This window comes from Onychomys torridus, chromosome 4, assembly GCF_903995425.1.
Source record: "Onychomys torridus chromosome 4, mOncTor1.1, whole genome shotgun sequence".
NCBI classification, from domain to species: Eukaryota; Metazoa; Chordata; class Mammalia; order Rodentia; family Cricetidae; genus Onychomys; species Onychomys torridus.
Window position 1 is genome coordinate 2,191,144 of NC_050446.1, and position 20,781 is coordinate 2,211,924.

The 20,781-nt window shown below is 40.8% G+C and overlaps 1 protein-coding gene across 1 annotated transcript; it reads right to left on the reverse strand.

Annotated features, from left to right (window-relative positions):
• Positions 1-296: 296 nt before the first annotated feature.
• On the reverse strand, positions 297-1,244 carry LOC118583080 (olfactory receptor 1L6). The gene has a single exon (XM_036186374.1). It carries the CDS (start codon positions 1,224-1,226, stop codon positions 297-299), a length of 930 nt encoding a protein of 309 aa, XP_036042267.1. The 5' UTR covers positions 1,227-1,244.
• Between the last annotated feature and the right edge of the window lie 19,537 nt (positions 1,245-20,781).

Here is a 20,781-nt window from a genome sequence, read left to right on the forward strand (position 1 = left end):
TTAGCATGAACACTGATCAAGTTATAATTTCCTGGGTTGGGGACATGTACATACACAGTTACCAATCTATTGAGTATGGCAAAAATTCCTGAAATCTGGATCCCTGTAGCACATAGTTCTGAAGATAAACCTGTATGTGGTCAAGATGATTGACAGAAACCAATTGTCTCACTTCCAGATCAATGATGCTAGTGTTCAACCTTACCCCTTGCTACTTTGTAGAAGATCATGCATGGGTGTATAGAAAGGATGGGCTTAGGTCATCTCTCAGCTGTATGCATCATAATTTGATCTTTCTATGAATGAAGTTTGTCCCTTAACTTTCTTAAACCTCTCTTCATATCTTCGTTCCTCAGGCTATAGATGAAAGGATTCATCATAGGAGTCACTACTGTGTACATAACAGTGGCTACCCGGTCCTTCACCACTGAGTACATGGACAGAGGCCTAAAGTAGACATAGATGATACTCCCATAGAACAGGGATACTACAGTGAGGTGGGAGCCACAGGTAGAGAAGGCTTTCCATTTTCCAGCTGCAGAGGGGATCCTGAGCACAGTGACAATGATTCTCAGGTAGGAAAAGAGGATGCATAGGAAGGGGGTCACAATGACAGCTAGTGTCTCAGTCATGACCACAATCTGGCTGGAGGATGTGTCAGAGCAGGACAGCTTCAGCACAGGCTGGGTGTCACAGAAAAAGTGCTTAATGACATGGGAGGCACAGAATGAGAGTTGAGACATGAGAAGGACACGGAACAGGGCATGTAGGTGGGAGATGGTGCAAGAAGCCAGGAGCATGAAGAGGCAGCGTCGTGGCCTCATCACTACATCATAGTGTAAAGGGTTGCAGATGGCCACCAGTCTGTCAATGGCCATGGAGGCTAGGAGATAACTGTCAGTGTTCCCCAAGGCCATGAAGAAGTACATCTGTACTAGACATCCCACATAGGAGATAGTCTTTGTCTCTGAGAGCAAGTTCACTAGCATCTTGGGCACAATGACTGTTGTGAAGCAGATATCCATGAATGATAAGTTGCTGAGGAAAAAGTACATGGGGGTATGGAGCCTGGAGTCAGAGCAGATGGCCAGGATGATGAGCACATTCCCCACCACGGTGACCAGGTACATGATGAAGAAGATGGCAAAAAGGGGTTTCTGCACGTGGGGATTGGAAGAGAGACCCAGCAGGATGAAGTTGAAGGTGCTGCTGCTGTGGTTGTTCATATCTCTGTCTCTGGACCTTTTGGAGGAATTTGGAAGAGATATGAAGGACAAATTGATCAAGACAATGTAACTCCTAGCTTTCAGGCTCTAATGAAATCTCATTGCTGTTCATTAAGATTTAAAAATGTGTTCAGTTAATGAAATTATGCCTAAAATAAAAAAATATTCTGGCCCCCCACAACTCCATCAGAGCCCCCTACTCTTCCAGAGGCCATGCTGGCAACTACTACCCCAGGTAATACCTTTCTCTAGAAGACAACCAACACTACTTCAGAGCTGTTCGTATGTCAAAAAACCAAAAAAAAAAAAAATGTGTTGGAATTTTGATGTGAATTGCATTGTGTCTTTAGATTGCTTTTGGTAAGATGGCCATTTTTGCTACATTAATCCTACCAATTGATGATCATGGAAGATCCGTCCATCTTCTGATATCTTCTTCAATTTCTTTCTTCAAAGACTTGAACTTCTTGTCATACAGATCTTTCACTTTCTTGGTTAGAGTTACACGAAGGTATATTATTTGAGGCTATTGTAAAGGGTGTTGATTCTCTGATTTATTCCTTAGCCCATTTATTATTTGTATATAGGAGGTTTTTTTTTTTAGTTAATCTTGAGTCCAACCACTTCATCAAAAGGTGTTTATCACCTGTAGGAGTTCCCTTGTAGAGTTTTTGGGGTCGCTTATGTATACTATAATATCAACTACACATAATACTTTGGCTTCTCCCTTTCTAATTTGTATCCCCTTGATCTCCTTTTGTTACATCATTGCTCTAGCTAGAACTTCAAGTACTATATTGAAATAGATATGGAAAGGGTGGACAACCTCGTCTTGTTCCTGCTTTTAGTGGGATTGCCTCAAGTTTCTCTCCATTTAATTTGATGTTGGCTTATAGGCTCGCTGTAAATTGCCTTTTTTGTATTTAGGTATGTTCTTTGTATCCCTGATCTCTCCAAAACCTTTATCATGAATGGGTGTTGGATTTTGTTAAAGAGGCTTTTTCAACATCTAATTAGGTGATCATGTGGGGTTTTTTTTTGGTTTGTTTATATGGTGGATTACATTGACTGATTTTGATATATTGAGCCATCCCTGCATCTCTGTTTGGTTTTTTTTTTTGACATAGGGTTTCTCTGTGGAGTTTTAGTGCCTGTTCTAGATCTTGCTCTGTAGACCAGGCTGGCCTCAAACTCTCAGAGATCCACTTGGCTCTGCCTCCTGAGTGCACCACCACTGCCTGGCTCCAATAGAATTTTTTACAGACCTTGAAAAAACAATAGTCAACTTTGCCGCGGACTGGATCTCAGCTAGACCACCAGACTGAGGGAGAACGGGGTGAAGGTACTCAGGATAAGTGGGATTCGGCGAATGACAGACAGCCACAGACACGAGAGTATGTTGTGAAGCTGCTGCAATTTTATTCAGACCAAGTAGTGAATTTTATACAGTTACTTGGGGAAACACGGCAATCGGCCAGTAGGGTGATAGACATAGAATCAAGAATGTAGTTACACACTTTTTTCAGAATGATTAACAGATCTCATGAGTATAGCCTTTACTTTTTCTTTTGTGGTTCCTCATCCGGACAGAGAACATTACGGCCCTAGCTGTAGTTTTCCTTCTACACCTTTGTTCTGTGTCAAAATTAAACCCTTTCCATCATTGTTCTAACCACGGTTTCATTTGTGTGAAAATATTTTAACCTTTGCCTGTGGGTGAGAAGGCACCAGGGGGGTCGGTACCTAATCTTTCCATGAACTGTAACTTATGCCATTCTGTTTTCATACCATTATGATTCACACATCAGTTCCCATGTACGTCATAAGCTCCCGTAAAAGGTAATGGCTCTAAATAATTATTATATCTAAGATTAAAGTTAGGGGGTTGCCACCATCAACCCTTGATGAGAAACTTTATTTGTCCCTGAATAATTCTTGTAGGAATGGCTAATTCCTGTAACTGCTTCCTCGCAGCTGCTGTTGGCTGCGAGTGTGAATTGCCTATGAGTGCCTGTACCTTTACTTTCATTCTCTCTTTGCTAGAATCTTTGTCCTTCTGAATCATAACTTCTTTCTGCTCTAAATCATTCATGAATTCCTCCAAACTTTAGGGACCCTCTTAAACTGTTTGCCTAAGAGCTTGAATCATAGGTGGGGGTATTGAAGCCACTTTTGAGGAATCATTATTCTCTTTATGGGGCACATCAGGAACATTAAGAGTTAACTTCTTGGAATTAATACACAAGGAAACAACAATAATTACAGCTGCAAAGAGAAGAAGGCAGAGTGCCAGCCAGCCTCTGCAAGCAGATCTGCATGGTTCCGTGTAGCCTGGCACCTTGATTCGTGCAAATTGATGAGGGATCGCCGGGGGCATAGACCCGAGGGCCGCGAGCCCCCCTTTCCCACGTAACTACCTTATCCAAGGCATTTGTCACTCAGGCGACACCGTCGTGGGCGTGGCACAACTTCACATGGAAAAATAAAAAGCCCAGGATAGCTGAAACAATCCTATACAATAAAAGAACTTCCAGAGCTATCACTGTCCCTCATTTCAAGCTGTACTACAGAGCTGTAGTAATAAAAATCACATGGTATTGGCATACACACAGAGAGATGGATCAATGAAATCTAGTCAAAGATCCAGATATAAATCCACACACCTATGAATACTTGATTGTTGATAAAGAATCCAGAAATATACAATAGAAGAAAGAAAGTATTTTCGGTAAATGGTGCTGGACTAACTGGATGTCAGTATATTGAAGAATACAAATAGATCCATATCTATCACCCTGCATAAAACTCAAGTCCAAGTGGATCAAAGACCTCAACATAAATCCAGTCACACTGAACCTGATAGAAGAGAAAGTGGAGAATAGCCTTGGATACATTGGCATAGGAGGCAACTTCCTGAACAGAACACCAATAGTATATGCATTAAGATCAACAATTAATAAATGGGACCTCATGAAACTGAAAAGCTTCTGTAAAGCAAAGGACACCATCAATAGGACAAAATAGCAGCCTATAGAATGGGAAAAATTTTCATCAACTCCACATCTGATAGAGGGCTAATTTCTAAAATATATAAAGAACTCAAGAAACTAGACATTAAGACACTAAAATAATTCAATTAAAAAATAGGGTACACATCTAAACAAAGAATTCTCAACAGAGAACTCAAATGGCTAAGAAACACTTAACGAAATGTTCTTAAGCCGTCAGGGAGATGAAAATCAAAATGACTCTGAGATTCTGTCTTATACCTGTCAGAATGGCTGTGATCAAAACCACAAGTGACAACACATGCTGGCGAGAATGCAGAAAAAGAGGAACACTCCTCCACTGCTGGTGGGGGTGCAAATTTGTACAGCCACTTTGGAAATCAATATGGCAGTTTCTCAGAAAATTGGGAATTGATCTACCTCAAGATCCAGCTATACCACCTCTGGACATATACCCATAGGACACTCCATCCTACCACAAGGACACTTACTCAACTATGTTCATAGCAGCTTTATTCATAATAGCCAGAAACTAGAAACAACCTAGCTGTTCCTCAATTAAAGAATAGATAAAGAAAATGTGGTACATTTACACAATGGAGTATTACTGAGCTGTTAAAAAATAACATCATGAAATTTGTAGGCAAATGGATGTAACCAGAAAAAAAAATCCTGAATGATATAACCCAGAAGCAGAAAGACAAACACTAGGTATGTAGGGACTGGGACACCAACCCAGCTACAAAACCTTTGGCCTACAATTTGTCCTGCTTTCAAGATGTGCTGGAGTAAGAGTACTGCAGAACTTGTGGAAGTGGCAACCCATGACTGGTCCAATTTGAGACCCATCCCATGAGAGCGAGTCCACACCAGACACTGCCAGAGCAAGGGCATCTCAGAGACCTAGGATAGAGCCAAATATGACTGGCAAAAAGAATCAATGCAATGATTCCTGATGATATTCTGCTATACTCACAGTTTTATGGCTAGCTCAGTTGTCATCAGAGAGGCTTCATCCAGCAACTGATGGAAACAGATGCAGAGACCCACAGCCAAATATTAGGCGGAGCTCCAGGAATCCTGAAGAAGAGGGATAGGAAGGATTGTAGGAGCCAGAGGAGTCAAGGACACCACAAGAAAACCCACAGAATCAACTAACCTGTGTTCATAGGGGCTCACAGAGACTGAACTGACAACCAGGAATCCTGCATGGGACTGACCTAGGCCCTCTATGTATACATGTATGTTACAGTTGTGTAGCTTGCTCTTCTTGTGGGATTCCTAACGGACTCTTTTAAAAGCCTTTGGAACCCTATTCCTCACAGAGGGCTGCCTCCACCAGCTTTTAACTTGCTATGCCATGTTTGGTTGATATCCATGGGAGAACTGCTCTCCTCTGAATAGAAATGGAGGAGGAATGGATGGGGGTCAGAGGGGAGATTAGGGAGGGAAGGACTGGCAGGAGAGGAGGGAGGAAAACTGTGGACTGCATGTAATACATGAGAGAAGAATGAAAACAAATGAACAATCCAAAACAACAGTGACGCCAAACAAGCAACAAGCTGAAAACTCCAAACTTCCTCTTAAATTAGAAAATGAAAGTTCTATGTAAGAAATTTCTGTTGCGTAATATGTTGGAGTTCTTCTCAGTACCTTATCTGATCGTACACACACACACACCACACACCTCTCTTACCAGATCCTTAGCTTCCCTTTCACATTGTTTTTAGAGTCTGAGGTGCTGATAACCTCTTTGAGTCAGGATGCTCTTATTCAAGGCCCTGCACACATGGAATCCTCTCAAACAAGCTCTTCTCTCCAGAATTCTGGAGTCGTGGTGATGATGTGGGTAGCATAATGACAAACATCTGAATCACTTAGTGGTACTTACTAGACATACACTTGAGATAAGCACCTCATAAAGATGCAGAGAAAATCTGACTAACATTTAGCATTTTCATTGATTTTTTACTGGGATCTTTATAACCAGCTATCCCTCTCAATATAGAAATAGTACCACAGAAATGACCTGTGTTACTGAAATTAATTACTTAAATTTGTTATTTTTTATTTTATCAAACTTGTGTTTTCATTCTCAACATTAAAATATTACAATAACATAAAATTTAGAATCCTAGAGTCCCTTTCTACTAAGGGACTCTACGAAGGTAAGGCCACCCATCATCACTGTTAGGCTGATGACAAATGAAAAGCAAAGAAACAGGACACATGGAGGTGTCCATCAAACGATGACTAGATAAAGGAAAGCTCACTCTGTATATACACGTTTGAGTGTTAGTCAAACCTACAGAAAAGCAATATCACGTCATTTTTCAGGAAACTGGGTGGAACTGGAGATAAGCCAGGTGCAGAATGCCAGGGATTGCATGTTTTCTTCCTATGTGAACTCTGGAAAAAAGAAGACATGAGAACAGATGAAGGCTACAAGGAAAACAGAAGAACAGGGTACATGAGAGGGTAAAGGGTGTGATTATGGTTGAATTACATCCTATGCATATATGAAAATGTCACAATAAAATGCATTATTTTCTACAATCAGTATACACTAATAAAATGCTATGGAAAAGGGGTGCAACCATCCACAAAGATACAATTGTTATTCATTTGAGAAAATTTAAGTGTATCTTAGGAAATGTAGATAGTACCTAAAAGCTATGTAAAGACTTATGAAAGTTTCAATAATCTGTCTAGATATTAGATGAATATAAAAAGATTCATTTGATTTCTGTTTTTTGAGATAGGGTTCTCCTAATCATCCATGCTGACCTCTAGGGCACTCTTATCCTAGGCTGGCTGAGAAGTTACAAGCCCCCTGCTTCCACTCTTCAAGTCTTGAGATATCAGGTGTGTGCTGTCCAACTTAACAAGAAAATATCCATGCTCTACTCACATTAGAAAATGTAACAGAGAGAAGTTTTTAGTTAAAAATAGTCAGAAACTCTGACAGACAGCTGGAAACAAGTCTCAGGGGCCAAAAGGGATGATCCCAAGTGAATGACCAAACAAATGAAAACTAAGAGAGAGAAGGGCCCAGCAGGTCTAATTCAGACAAAGCATAACAGAAATGATCATTTTGTACAATGAGTATGTGCTGATAATATTTAAAAGAACAATTTGTAGCATATTCTTATTACTCAAGATCATATTGTCTCTAAGGAAATAAGATGGCTAATGCCCCTGAACACTTTGATCACTGTTCAACATATTCCACACATTGTAGTTATATGTATGTTAAAGGCCCTTGTGTCATATTTCCCTTTGAGTCCTAAGAGCAGCACTACTATTATTCCCATTTTAATGGCTAAAACATTATGATTTGACAAGTTTAAACAACCTACCAGACTCCACAGCAGAGCTCTGGTTTCAATGTGTCTGAGGGCAGAGCTGAAACTCTTTCTGGCCACGCTAGTATATAGCTATTACTGTACTATCTGATGTTTTCTTAAGTGACAAAAGCAAGTTGCAGTCTGATGATAATGTATACAGAACAGCCTTGTTTTGTAAAAAAAAGAAAATTACCTCTTATATGTTATGTTTGTGGTGATGTGTGTGCAAATACATTATCTTTTATTTATTTTATTTCTGAGACAGGGTCTGATGTATCCCAGTCTTTCTTTGCAACCGAAGATGACACTGAATTTCTAATCTTCCTGCCTAATCCTCATGAATGCTAGAACTACAGGTATGTGCCTTCATACATGCATGTGCTTGGGTGCACACACACACACACACACACACACACACATGCACACAAATAGATGATGGAATATGGGAAGTTATTTTGGAGATTGTGAACATTGAAAACTATTACAGATATTTCCAGCCTGAAGCCCCTTACCTTTCTCCTGGCCAGTGTGCTCATTTCGCTCTCTAGACTCACTCCACTTTCCTTTGGAGTCTTTTGCCATCACACCATATCAGTGGGACAGTGTTTGCAGTGATATTAGTAGAATATTTGATCATATCTGTGTTTTAACTTATAATAAATGAATCAGTGTCATATTCTCAGGGGCAAGAATTCATCCCCTTTTCATTCAGCTGGACCTAACAACGATGCATATTTTCTCATGCCTTGGGGAGTCTTTCGATGTCTGCCTTTTTTTTTTAATCAACAGTGATGTTCATGTGTGTAACTGTATGTGTGCATGCTGCTTTCTACCCTTCATACCTATGTCCATTGGAAACACACATGTCACTTGGGATAGAGTCTGGTAAACTCTTCTATAAGCAGTGTGGCACTGTTCACATCATAAGCTACAAATTCATTTGCTGTCCTTGTTTCTTGCTTTCAGAGGAACAACAGTCATAGAGTTCTTTAACCTCAGCTCCACTGGGTCCTGATGATAGCTTTCAGATTTCCTACTATCAGCCCATGACCTTAGACTCTATCTTGGATTCTGGATTTTAGAAATCCAGCTCTTGGTATTTGCCCACTTTTTACTGCTAGCTTCAAGACAAACAGTTCTGCAGTGAAGATTGCACAGCTCCCTTTAAGTGATGTATATATTCAAATAATTTAGGATTCTTCAGGGTCTCACACAGGCTGAGTTCCTCTCCTTCAGCATTGAAATTCCTGCCTCTACCCTGCCTTTACTTCTGTGTCAAATTAGAGCTACTGCTCTTGTCTTTTGGTTCCAAATAAAGTGATATTGTGGTCTAATTTTTATTTCCTACTAATTTTAGATTGAAAGCTTCTGAAACACCTTCAGACCCTTGGATTCCTCACTGTAAACAATCTATCCATTTTTAGGGTGTTCTTGGCTTCTCCTATCCACTCTGCATTTCTGCTTTAATTCTCTTAGGAGTCACTATTTCAAGGATGCTTACTCATGCCCCTCTCTCAATAATTCAGTGGGTTATATGTGGACATGTTCTGTTCTTTCTGGTGCCTTGCTTAGCTATGACGAGCTAGTGTTTGTAAGTACAGTTTTGAAAATATAAATAGCAGACCGTGCCTCCTGGATCTCACCATGGAGGTCTGACACAAACACGCTGGTTGTGTTGGACTCCCAGAACTTTTGATCTCTGGACTTCGTCTTTCACTGTCCCAGAGCTGGCATGCTTACAATATTGGGAGGGACTTGCTCCCTCTTCCTCACAGTGAGTTGGAGCTTGTCCTCATGTTTTGCCATTTGAAAGCTCTGGTTTTTTGCTTTCCTACCACTGCTTACAGTCCAGCAAGTCTAACCTAACTGTCTTTAGAGGATTCTAGATGATGTGGCTAGGCTGCTGGCTTAACCCTCTCTCTTAAAATATGAGGAGGGGATGAGCAAAACCTCTGGTATTCAGCAGATATTTTAAAATTCTAACAGACACAAGGTGTCCACACTGTCATCTGTAGGACACAGAAAGCTGGCATGTAGAGAACCATCTACTCCAGTCCCTGATTCAGAAACCATATAAGCGTTAAATAGGTATTGCTCACCCAGTCTCCCTTCTGGTAAACTTGGACAACTTTTTGAATTAAAATAATCTTAGACTACCTTAAAGATACCCCCAATTGGGGTCTCTCTTTATTTCTCTCCTGTTTTTTTTAAAAATGGATTTGGAGGAGGAATCTAGCTCTAAGCACAATCTAGGTGTGCATTCTACTGTGAAGTTACACGCTGAGCCCCTTCCATCTTTCTAGGATGTCCATAAAAAGGGTGCGCCTAGTGTCACAGAGAGTTTCCTAGACTTAGATCCACAAGAACTTGGTTTTGGGTTTGACTCTACTGTTTGGAAGCCTTAACCGAAGCCTTGGCTTAATTCATATCAAAGAACACAGTAACTCCTGGCTAGTTGATTGTACTAGGTTTAAGAGAATGTCCAAATTACGTAGAATGTTAGAAGTAAGATGTTTCCTCAATCAATTCACAACATGTGGGTGAAGCATGAATCCTTAGGTCATGCCACCCACCTGCTGTTCCATGACGACTGACATCTTCACTATCTTCAAAACTTCAAACAAGTATCCAGTTGTTTAAATATCTTTCTGCTGGGGACATCACTGTTTCCTCTTATGGGTTTTTCCTTACCTATTAGGTCCTCAAAGCCTCATGTCCTCAATAATCTTTTTTTAAAATTTATTTTTAATTTTACACATCAGCCATGGGTTCCCTTGTCCTGACCACTCCCACCCCCAGCCCCACCTTCCCCCCATCCCCTCCCCTCCAATACAATCTCCTCCAGGGCCAAGACTCCCCTGAGGATTCATTTAAACCTGGTGGATTCAGTACTGGCAGGTCGAGTCCCCTCCTTCCAGGCTGAGCAAAGTGTCCCTGTGTAAGCCCAAGGTTCCAAACAGCCAGCTCATGCACTAAGCACAGGTCCTGGTCCAACAGCCTAGATGCCTCCGAAACAGTTCAAGCTATTCAAGTGTCTCACTTATCCAGAGGGCCTGATCCAGCTGGGGGCTCCACAGCCTTTGCATGATAATTCGTGTGCTTCCATTCATTTGGCTATTTGTCCCTCTGCTTTTTCCAATCTTGGTCTCAACAATTCATGCTCTTACAGTCCCTCCTCTTTCTTGACAATTGGACACCTGGAGCTCCACCTGGGGCTTGGCCGAGGATCTCTGCATCCACTTCCATCAGTTATTGGATGAGAGTTCCAGCACGACTGTTATCTGATTACCAGACTAGGTCAGATCAGGCTTTCTCTCGACCATTGCCAGCAGTCTACAGAGGATGTATCAGGTGGATTTCTGGGGACCTCTCCAGCACTCTGCCTATTCCTGTTCTCATGTGGTCTTCATTTATCATGGTCTGTTATTCCTTATTCTCCCTTTCTGTTCTTGATCCAGCTGGGATCTCCTGCTCCCCTAAGCTTTCTTTCCCTCAAATCTTGCCCTTCATTACTCCCACTGTCGTCCAGGTTGTTCATGTAGATCTCATCCATTTCTCTGTCATTGGGTGATCCCTGTGTCTTGCCTAGGGTCCCGTTTTCAAGGTAGCCTCCCTGGAGTTGTGAGTAGCAGTCTAGTCATCTTTGTTTTACATCTAGTATCCTCCTATGAGTGAGTACATACCATGTTTGTCCTTCTGAGTCGGTACCTCACTCAGGATGATTTTTTCTAGATCCATCCATTTGCCTGCAAATCTCATGAGGTCATTGTTTTTCTCTGCTGAGTAGTACTCCATTGTGTATATGTACCACATTTTCTTTATCCATTCTTCAGTTGAAGGGCATCTAGGTTGTTTCCAGGTTCTGGCTATTACAAACAATACTGATATGAATGTAGCTGAGCAAATGCCCTTGTGGTATGATTGAGCATTCCTTGGGTATATGCCCAAGAGTGCTACAGCTGGGTCTTGGGGGAGATGGATTCCAAATTTTCTAAGTAAGCATCGTATTGAAATCCAAAGTGGCTGTACAAGCTTGCATTCCCACCAGCAGTGGAGAAGAGTTCTCCTTGCTCCACATCTTCTCCAGCATAAGCTGTCTTCTGTGTTTTTGATCTTATCCATTCTTACCTGTGTAAGGTGGTATCTCAGAGTCATTTAGATTTGTATTTCCTGGATAATTAGGGATGTTGAGCAATTCCTTAAATGTCTTTCAGCCATTTGAACTTCCTCTGTTGAGAATTCTCTGTTTAGCTCTATAGCCCATTTCTTAATTGTACTGTTGAGCATTTTGATGTCTAATTTCTTGAGTTCTTTATATATTCTGGATATCAGCCCTCTGTCAGATGTGGGGTTGGTGAAGAACTTTTTCCAATATGTAGGCTGTTGCTTTGTCTTGTTGACTGTGTCCTTTGCTCTACAAAAGCTTCTTAGTTTCAACAAGTCCCATTGATTGATTGTTTCACTCAGTGTCTGTGCTACTGGTGTTATATTAAGAAAGTGATCTCCGGTGCCAATGCATTCAAGAGTACTTCCTACTTTCTCTTCTATCAGGTTCAGAGTAACTGGATTTATGTTAAGGTTTTTGATCCATTTGGACTTAAGTTTTGTGCATGGTGACAGATATGGATCTATTTGTAGCCTTATACTCATTGACATCCAGTTATGCCAGGACCATTTGTTGAAGATGCTTTCTTTTTTCCATTGTACATTTATGGCTCTCTTTGTCAAAAATTATATGTTCACAGGTGTGCGGGTTAATGTCAGGGTCTTCAATTCGATTCCATTGGTCCACATGTCGGTTTTTATTCCAGTACCAAGCTGTTTTTATTACGGCAGCTCTATAGTAGAACTTGAGGTCAGGGATTGTGATGCCTCCAGAGGTTGTTTTATTGTACAGGATTCTTTAGGCTATCCTGGGTTTTTTGTTTTTCCATATGAAGTTGAGTATTATTCTTTCCAGATCTGTGAGGAATTGTGTTGGTAATTTGATGGGGATTGCATTGAATCTGTAGATTGCTTTTGGTAAGATTTCCATTTTTACTATGTTAATCCTGCCTATCCATGAGCATGGGAGGTCTTTCCATTTTTTGACATCTTCTTCAATTTCTTTTTTCAGGGACTTAAAGTTCTTGTCATATAGGTCCTTCACATGCTTTGTTAGAGTAACCCCAAGGTATTTGTGGCTATTGTAAAGGGTGATGTATCTCTGAATTCCTTCTCAGCCTGTTTGTTCATAGTATAAAGGAGGACTACTGATTCTTTTGAGTTGAACTTGTATCCTGCTATGTTGCTGAAGGATTTTATTAGCTGTATCAGTTCCTTGGTTGAATTTTTGGGGTCACTCATGTATACTGTCATGTCATCTGCAAATAGGGAAAGCTTGACTTCTTCCTTTCCAATTTGTATCCCCTTAATCTCCTTATGTTGTCTTATTGCTATGGCTGGAACTTCAAGTACTATATTGAATAAGTATGGGGAGAGGGGACAGCCTTGCCTTGTTCCTGATTTTAGTGGTATTGCTTTGAGTTTCTCCACATTGAATTTGATATTGGCTGTTGGGTTGCTGTAGATTATGTTTAGGTATGTTCCGTGTATTCCTGATTACTCCAAGACCTTTATCATAAATGGGTATTGGATTTTATCCAATGCCTTTTCTGCATCTAGTGAGATGATCATGTGTTTGTTTTCTTTGAGTTTGTTTATATGGTGTATTACATTGACAGACTTTTGTATGTTGAACCACCTTTGCATCCCTGGGATGAAGCCTAATGATCATGGTGTATAACTGTTTTGATACGTTCTTGGAGTCTGTTTGCTAGTATTTTATTGAGTATTTTTGCATCAATGTTCATGAGGGATAACGGTCTGTAGTTCTCTTTCTTTGTTGTATCTTTGTTTGGTTTAGGAATCAGGGTCATTGTAGCCTCATAGAAGGAGTTTGGTAATATTCCTTCTGCTTCTATTGCGGGGAACAATTTAAAGAGTATTGGTATTAATTAATTAAGTCTTCTTTGATCTGGTAGAACTCTGCAGTGAAACCATCTGGTCCTGGGCTTTTTTGGGTTGGGAGATTATAATGACTGATTCTATTTCCTTAGGTGTTATTGGACTATTTAAATGGTTCATCTGGTCTTGATTTAACTTAGGTATGTGGTACCTATCCAGAAAATTATTTCTTTCACATTTTCCAGTTTTGTGGAGTAGAGGTTTTTGACGTATGACCTGATGATTCTCTGGATTTCCTTTGTCTATTGTTATGTCCCCCTTTTCATTTCTGATTTTGTTAATTTGGATGGTCTCCCTCTGTCTTTTGGTTAGTTTGTATAAGGGCTTGTCTATCTTGTTGATCTTCTCAAAGAACCAACTCTTTGTTTCATTAATCCTTTGTATTGTCCTCTTTATTTCTATTTTATTGATTTCAGCTCTCAATTTGATAATTTCCTGGCATCTGTTCCTCCTGGGAGACTTTGCTTCTTCCTGTTCAAGGGCTTTCAAGTGTGCTGTCAAGTCACTAGCGTGAGATTTCTCCAGCTTCTTTATGTGGGCCTTCAGTGCTATGAATTTCCCTCTTAGCACTGCTTTCATAGTATCCCATAAGTTTGGGTATGTGGTATATTCATTTTCACTGATCTCTAGGAAGTCTTTAATTTCTTTCTTTATTTCTTCCTTATCCCATTGGTGATTCAGTTGAGCATTATTCAGTTTCCATGAGATTGTAGGATTTCTGTAGTTTTTTTTTTCTGTTGTTGAAATCTAACTTTAAACCATGGTGGTCTGATAGAACACAGGAGGTTATTCCAATTGTTTTGTATCTGTTGAGATTTGCTTTGTGGCCTAGTATGTGGTCAAATTTACAGAAGGTTCCATGGGGTGCTGAGAAGAAGGTATATTCTTTTTTGTTTGGGTGGAAGGTTCTATACATATCAATTAAGTCCATTTGAACCATAACATCAGTTAAGTCCATTATGTCTCTGTTAAGTTTCAATTTGGCAGATCTGTCCAGAGGTGAAAGTGGGGTGTTGAAGTCTCCCACTACTAATGTGTGGTGTTTTCTATGTGATTTAATCTTTAGTAATGTTTCTTTTACATATGTGTGTGCCCTTTTGTTTGGGGCATAAATGTTCAGAATTGAGACTTCATCTTGATGGAGCTTTCATTTGATGAGTATGTAATATCCTTCATCATCTCTTTTGATTGATTTTAGTTTGAAGTCTCTTTTGCTGGATAGTGGGATGGCTACACCAGCTTGCTTCTTAAGACCATTTGATTGGAAAGTCTTTTCCCAGCCTTTTATTCTTAGGAGTTGTCTGTCTTTGAATCTGAGGTGTGTTTCTTGTATGAAGCAGAAAGATGGGTCCTGTTTTTCATATCCATTCTGTTAGTCTGTGTCTTTTTATAGGTGAATTAAGTCCATTGATATTAAGGGATATTAATGACCAGTGATTGTTCATTCCTGTTGTTATTGATTTTTTTTTTTTTTTGGTGGTAGTGTGTGTGTACTTCTCTTCTTTGGGGTTTACTGCTGAGGTGTTATCTATTGCCTGTGTTTTCATGGGTGTATCTGCCTTCCTTAGGTTGGAATTTTCCTTCTTGTGCTTTCTGTAGGGCTGGTTTTGTGGATATGTATTGTTTAAATCTGGTTTTGTCTTGGAAGGTCTTGTTCACTCCATCTATGATGATTGAAAGTTTTGCTGGGTATATTAGTCTAGGCTGGCATCCATGGTCTCTTAGTGTCTGCATTATATCTGTCCAGATCCTTCTGGTTTTCAAAGTCTCCATTGAGAAATTGGGTGCTATTCTGATGGGTTTGCCTTTATAAGTCACTTGGCCTTTTTCCTTTGCTGCCCTGAATATTCTTTCTTTATTCTGTACATTTAGTTGTTTAATTATTATGTGACGATGGGACTTTTTGTGGGAGTCTAGTCTGTTTGGTGTTCTATAGGCTTCTTGTTTTTTCATAGGCATTTCCTTCTTTAAGTTGGGAAAGTTTTCTTTTATGATCTTGTTAAATATATTTTCTGTGCCTTTGAGTTGGTATTCTTCTCCTTCCTCTATCCCTATAATTCGTAGGTTTGGTCTTTTCATGGTGTCCCAAATTTCTTGGACATTTTGGGTCATGACTTTGTTGGTTTTAGTGTTTTCTTTGACTGATGAATCTATTTCTTCTACTGTATCTTCAACACCAGAGATCCTCTCTTCCATCTCTTGCATTCTGTTGGTTATACTTGCCTTTGATGTTCCTGTTTGTTTACTCATATTTTCTATTTCCAGCATTCCTTCTGCTAGTGTCTTCTTCATTTTTTTTCTATTTCCCTCTTCAGGTCTTGGACTGTTTCCCTTGCTTTTTCATGATTTTCTTTCAAGGACTTATTGTTTTCTTCTGATTAATTGTCCTTTCCTCTAGTTTTTTATAGCATTCTTCCTATTTTTTGTTTGTCTGTTCCTCCACTTTATTTTTGATTTCTTCTAAATAAGGCTCTAGTCTCTTCATCATGTTACTTATAAGGTTGTTTTCTTCTTCTTCTTCCATTCTGTGATGTTCAGGTCTAGCTGTTGGAGGAGGGCTAGGTTCTGGTGATGCTGTATTGCTCTTTATTGTTGTATGTACTTCTGCCTTGACATCTGCCCATCTCCTCTTGGGTTCGTTCTTGGTCTTATCAGTGTACTTGTTCCAGACAGAGCTGGCAGATTTAGGGAGCCTCTCTCTGGTCTAGATGAAAGCTCTGGGCCAGATGGGAGCTCTGGTTCAGATGAGCATGCTGGTCAGATAAGAACTGGGGAGGCTGGACTCTGAGTCTCAGGAAGCCCCTGGGGTCTCCTTATCTTGTGCAGATATGAGCTCCTCTTTTCCAGATGGGAGTTCCAGGACAGGATAGAAGCTCAGGTCCAGATGAGAGTGCTGGATGGATAGGAGCTGGGGGGCTGGACTCTGAGTCTCAGGAAGTCCCTGGGGTCTCCTTATCTTGTCCAGATGGGAGCTCCTGTTGTCCAGATGGGAGTCCCGGGAAGGATGGAAGCTCTGGTCCAGATGGGAGTTCCGGTGCTGATGGGAGCTGGGGGCTGGTCTCTGAGTCTCAGGAAGTGGCTGTGGTCTCAGGCAAATGTGGGGGCAGGGTGTGGAGACTGCAGGGTCTGCCTGCAATCTTGGAAAAGTGGAGCCTTCCGGCAGGGCCTGACGAATGGCTGGAAACAGGGGCCACGTTGGGCAGGTCCTCCCAGGATGGCTGGTGCCCAGGGGTGGGACCCAGATTGGTTGCCTCTCTGATTACAACCCCAGACACTCACCTCTAGTCCAGGTGGCAGGTCCGGGGCAGATGGGAGCTGGGGGCTGGTTTCTATGTCTCAGGAAGTGGCTGGGGTCTCCTGCAGATGGGTGTGGGGGCAGGGCGTGGAGGTTGTAGGGTTCACCAGAGGGTCTTGGAGAGGGGGGACCTTCCAGGTGGGGATGGGGGTTCCTGTCCTATGGCCAGGACCTGGGGCCCAGTTGGGCAGGTCTTCCCCAGAGTGGCTGGTGCTCCTCACTAATCTTAATTTACCTGGTATAGGGCATCAGGGCCATCTCTGATAATGAGTTCAAGGCTTCATGCCTTGTCCTCTCTATAGCTGTTCCAAGAAGTATGAACATGTTTTCATCCCATCTGTGATGAACAATATGCTTCATTTCTATGTTGGTGATGGCAGGTCATTTAAGATGAGCTTCCTAGCCATTTCTGCCTATAAAAGTATAAACTCCTGGGAAATGAACATTTAAAACATACCTTTGAGACTTTGTAATTTTTTTTTTTTTTACCGTTTTACTGTTGTATCATTTTGAAAAGTCACAGCTCAAAGTTGCATTTCTGGAAAGCAGCTCTTTGTCTTGTACTAAGTTGGCTGTACCTTGTCTAGATCACAAGTGGGAGACTGCACCCTCATCCTGTGGGCATTCTCAGTTCCAGCAGTGTAGGTAATTACCCAGTACTTATGTGTGCTGGGCATTGTTATAAGAACTTTGCATATATTGACTCATTCCATCTTTATAATACCCCACCTTGCAGGTAACAAAAATGAACTGAGCTAGCTCACTGCCACAGTCTACTGCCAGAGTGTTGCTCTTCCATGCTGCAATATCTTCACTGTCTTGTTAATTTGGCCCCTGCTCTCTTCTCTTCCTGGAAGAAAATGTTCTGTGAGTCTCTAAATTCTAGGATGTGGACTGCACTCTTGAATAGCTCAGGGCAATGCCTAGGACTGTGTTTTATACAGAGAAGGGATTTCAGATGCCGAATCCAGGAACAAAAAGAAACACCCCTCACCCTATCCCCACCTATTGGGAAAGAGAGACATAGAGGAACAGAGAAAGATGAGGAGGAAGAGACAATGGGATCTGAGATATAGAGGAAGATCACTTGAACAAGTTGAAACTGATGCCCTGTTTTCAAAGACCCTTCAGCCTGCCTACCTGCATAGGTGACAGGGGAGATCAAGGTTTAAAAATGCCTGTGCCAGGCCAGGTGGCAAAGACCAGCTTCTCAGTCTCCTAAGAAGGCTTCCTGAAATGCTAATCTAGTTTCAGATATGATTTTCCCACCTACACTGGGGACTGATAATAGAAAGGGAGACCCAGGAGCCTGCCTTGTCTCATTCAAGAACCCTAGGAGAATTGTCCCTGTGACCTTCCCAGGAGGGAGAACACCACTGTGAGGAACATGGGCTCCAGAGTATAGCCTCTTAGCCTGGGGAAGGTAATTAGTACCATGTAGTAGCAAATTGGAGGTGACCTTGTACACACAAATGCATTCCAAAGGAATATCTTACCGCTGTGGGACGTCTTTCTGTATGCTGTGAATATGTGCTGTTTTGGTTGGTTGATAAGTAAAATGCTGATTGGCCAGTAGCCAGGCAGGAAGTATAGGCAGGATAAGCAGACAAGGAGAATTCTGGGAAGAGGAAGGCTGAGTCAGGAGTTGCCAGCCAGATACAGAGGAAGCAAGATGACAAGGCAGAGCTGAGAAAAGGTGTCAAGCCATGTGGCTAAACATAGATAAGAATTATGGGTTAATTTAAGTGTAAGAGCTAGTCAGTAGTAAGTCTGAGCTTAATGGCCAAGCAGTTATAATTAATAGAAGTTTCTGAATGATTATTTTCTAAGTGGGCCATGAGACTGTGGGGGCTTGGTGGGACCAGAGGAAACCATCCTGCTACACCTTACGTAAGACTACAGGTAATTAAGGAATGCTGAGAGTCAGGGAAATAGTCCTTTTGAGGGTTACATAGTAAGATTTAGTTTTGTCAGAAACTGTTATCCTAAGCTAAGATAATGCCATTTTTTATCCCCACAATGAATGAATGTTTTCATTTCATGTGTTTGTCAGTACTTGCTGTTGTTAATGTTTTTGATTTAGGCCGTTCTAATAGCTATGAAGTGATAGTTCATATATATGCTGGGCATGGTGGTGCACACCTTTAATCCCAGCACTTAGGAGGCAGACAAGGTGGATCTCTGTGAGTTTGAGGTCTGCCTAGTCTACAGAACAAGTTCCAGGACAGTTAGGGCTGTTACACAGAGAAACCCTGCCTCAAAATCCCAACCTCTACCAAAAGAACTATACAGAATGTCTTTTCCTTTGCTTATTTCCTGTCTGTACATCTTCAGGGAGGTAGCTATTTAGACTTTTTGGCGGATTTTCAATCTGGTTATTATTTCCTTATTGCTTATTTATTTATTAATGTTCTCCAACCCAGGCCAGCCCCAAACTCATGATCTTCCTATTGCAACATTCCAAGTTCTGGGATCATTGGAGTTGTCACCCCACCTGATTTACTGCTGAGTTTTAAATGTCTTTTGTATATGTTGGATAGCAGTCTTTATGCAGATTTTTCTTTTAATTAATCTAATTTGTCAATAGCTTATTTTCTCATTCTCTTGAAATGTTGAGTTTTAACTTTTATTGTTTTCTAGCTTGTCAGTAATTACTGTCATGGATGCTGTATTTGGTGCCATTTCTAACAGGTGATTGCCATACAGAAGCTCACCTATCTTTAATATTATTCATAAGTTTTATAATTTTCCATTTGATCCATGATGTATTTTCTGCTTTCAGCTGTGAATATGTGTAAGGCACAGCTATTGCTGGACCACCAGTCCAGAAGACCCTCTTCTCACGGTGATAATTTCTTCATGTCTTTATTTATGTGTGCTGGTTTCTAGGCGAGCTTCATTTTTTTTTTTGTATAAAGAAATTAAAAGTGAGAGTCTGAGATGAGAAAATCGGTAAGTTCAGCTGTATCTGAGGTAGGGGCTCTGAAGCTGTGATCTCACTGTATCTAAGAACAAGGCCTAAAGGTGGGACTTTGAGTGAGTTCCTTAAACTCCAGAAATATGGGAATATAAAACTATGCAGTGAGCAGTGACACCTCACAATGAAAGTGTAGAATTACCATATGCAACAGCAATTTTACTTCTAGTTACATACTCAAAAGAACTAATAAGAAGTGTGAAAAATATTTGTATACAATTGTTTATATCAGTTCTATCTACAATGGCTAGAAGGTAAAAACAATCCAAACACCCATCAACTGATGATGAGATTAATAAGAATGTGCTATATCCATTCAATGGGGCATTATTCACCATAAAGAATCATAAAACATTTGTATGTGTTATTGCACAAATCCACTTAAAATATGCTAAGGAACAACACCAGTAGTTCCAGCACCCAAGAGACTGAGGCAGGATAATTCTAAGCTTAAAGTCAACCTGGGATACATAGTGAGATCCTGTCTGAAATAAGCAAGCAAGAAGCAAGCAAGCAAGCAACTAACCAAGAAAGCATGCTCATACACACACACACACACACACACACACACACACACACACACACACACACACACTATAAGCAGTACTCCTCCACGGCCTCTATGTCAGGTTCCTGCCTTGCTTGAGTTTCTGCCCTCACTGCTTTTGATGATGAACTGTTCTAGGGAACTGTGAGTGAAATAAACCCTCTCCTCCCCAAGTTGCTTTTGGTCATAGTGTTACATCACAGCAATAGTAACTCTAAGACAAAAGGATTTGTGAATCGTCTCTATAATATTAACCAATAATGTCCACTTGTGGTTAATTCAGAAAATTCAAGAAATGCTTAGTAGTAGGCAACCCATTAATATTAATATACTAACAACAGATTATAGAGGAGAAACTATATAACTTCTTTTTGC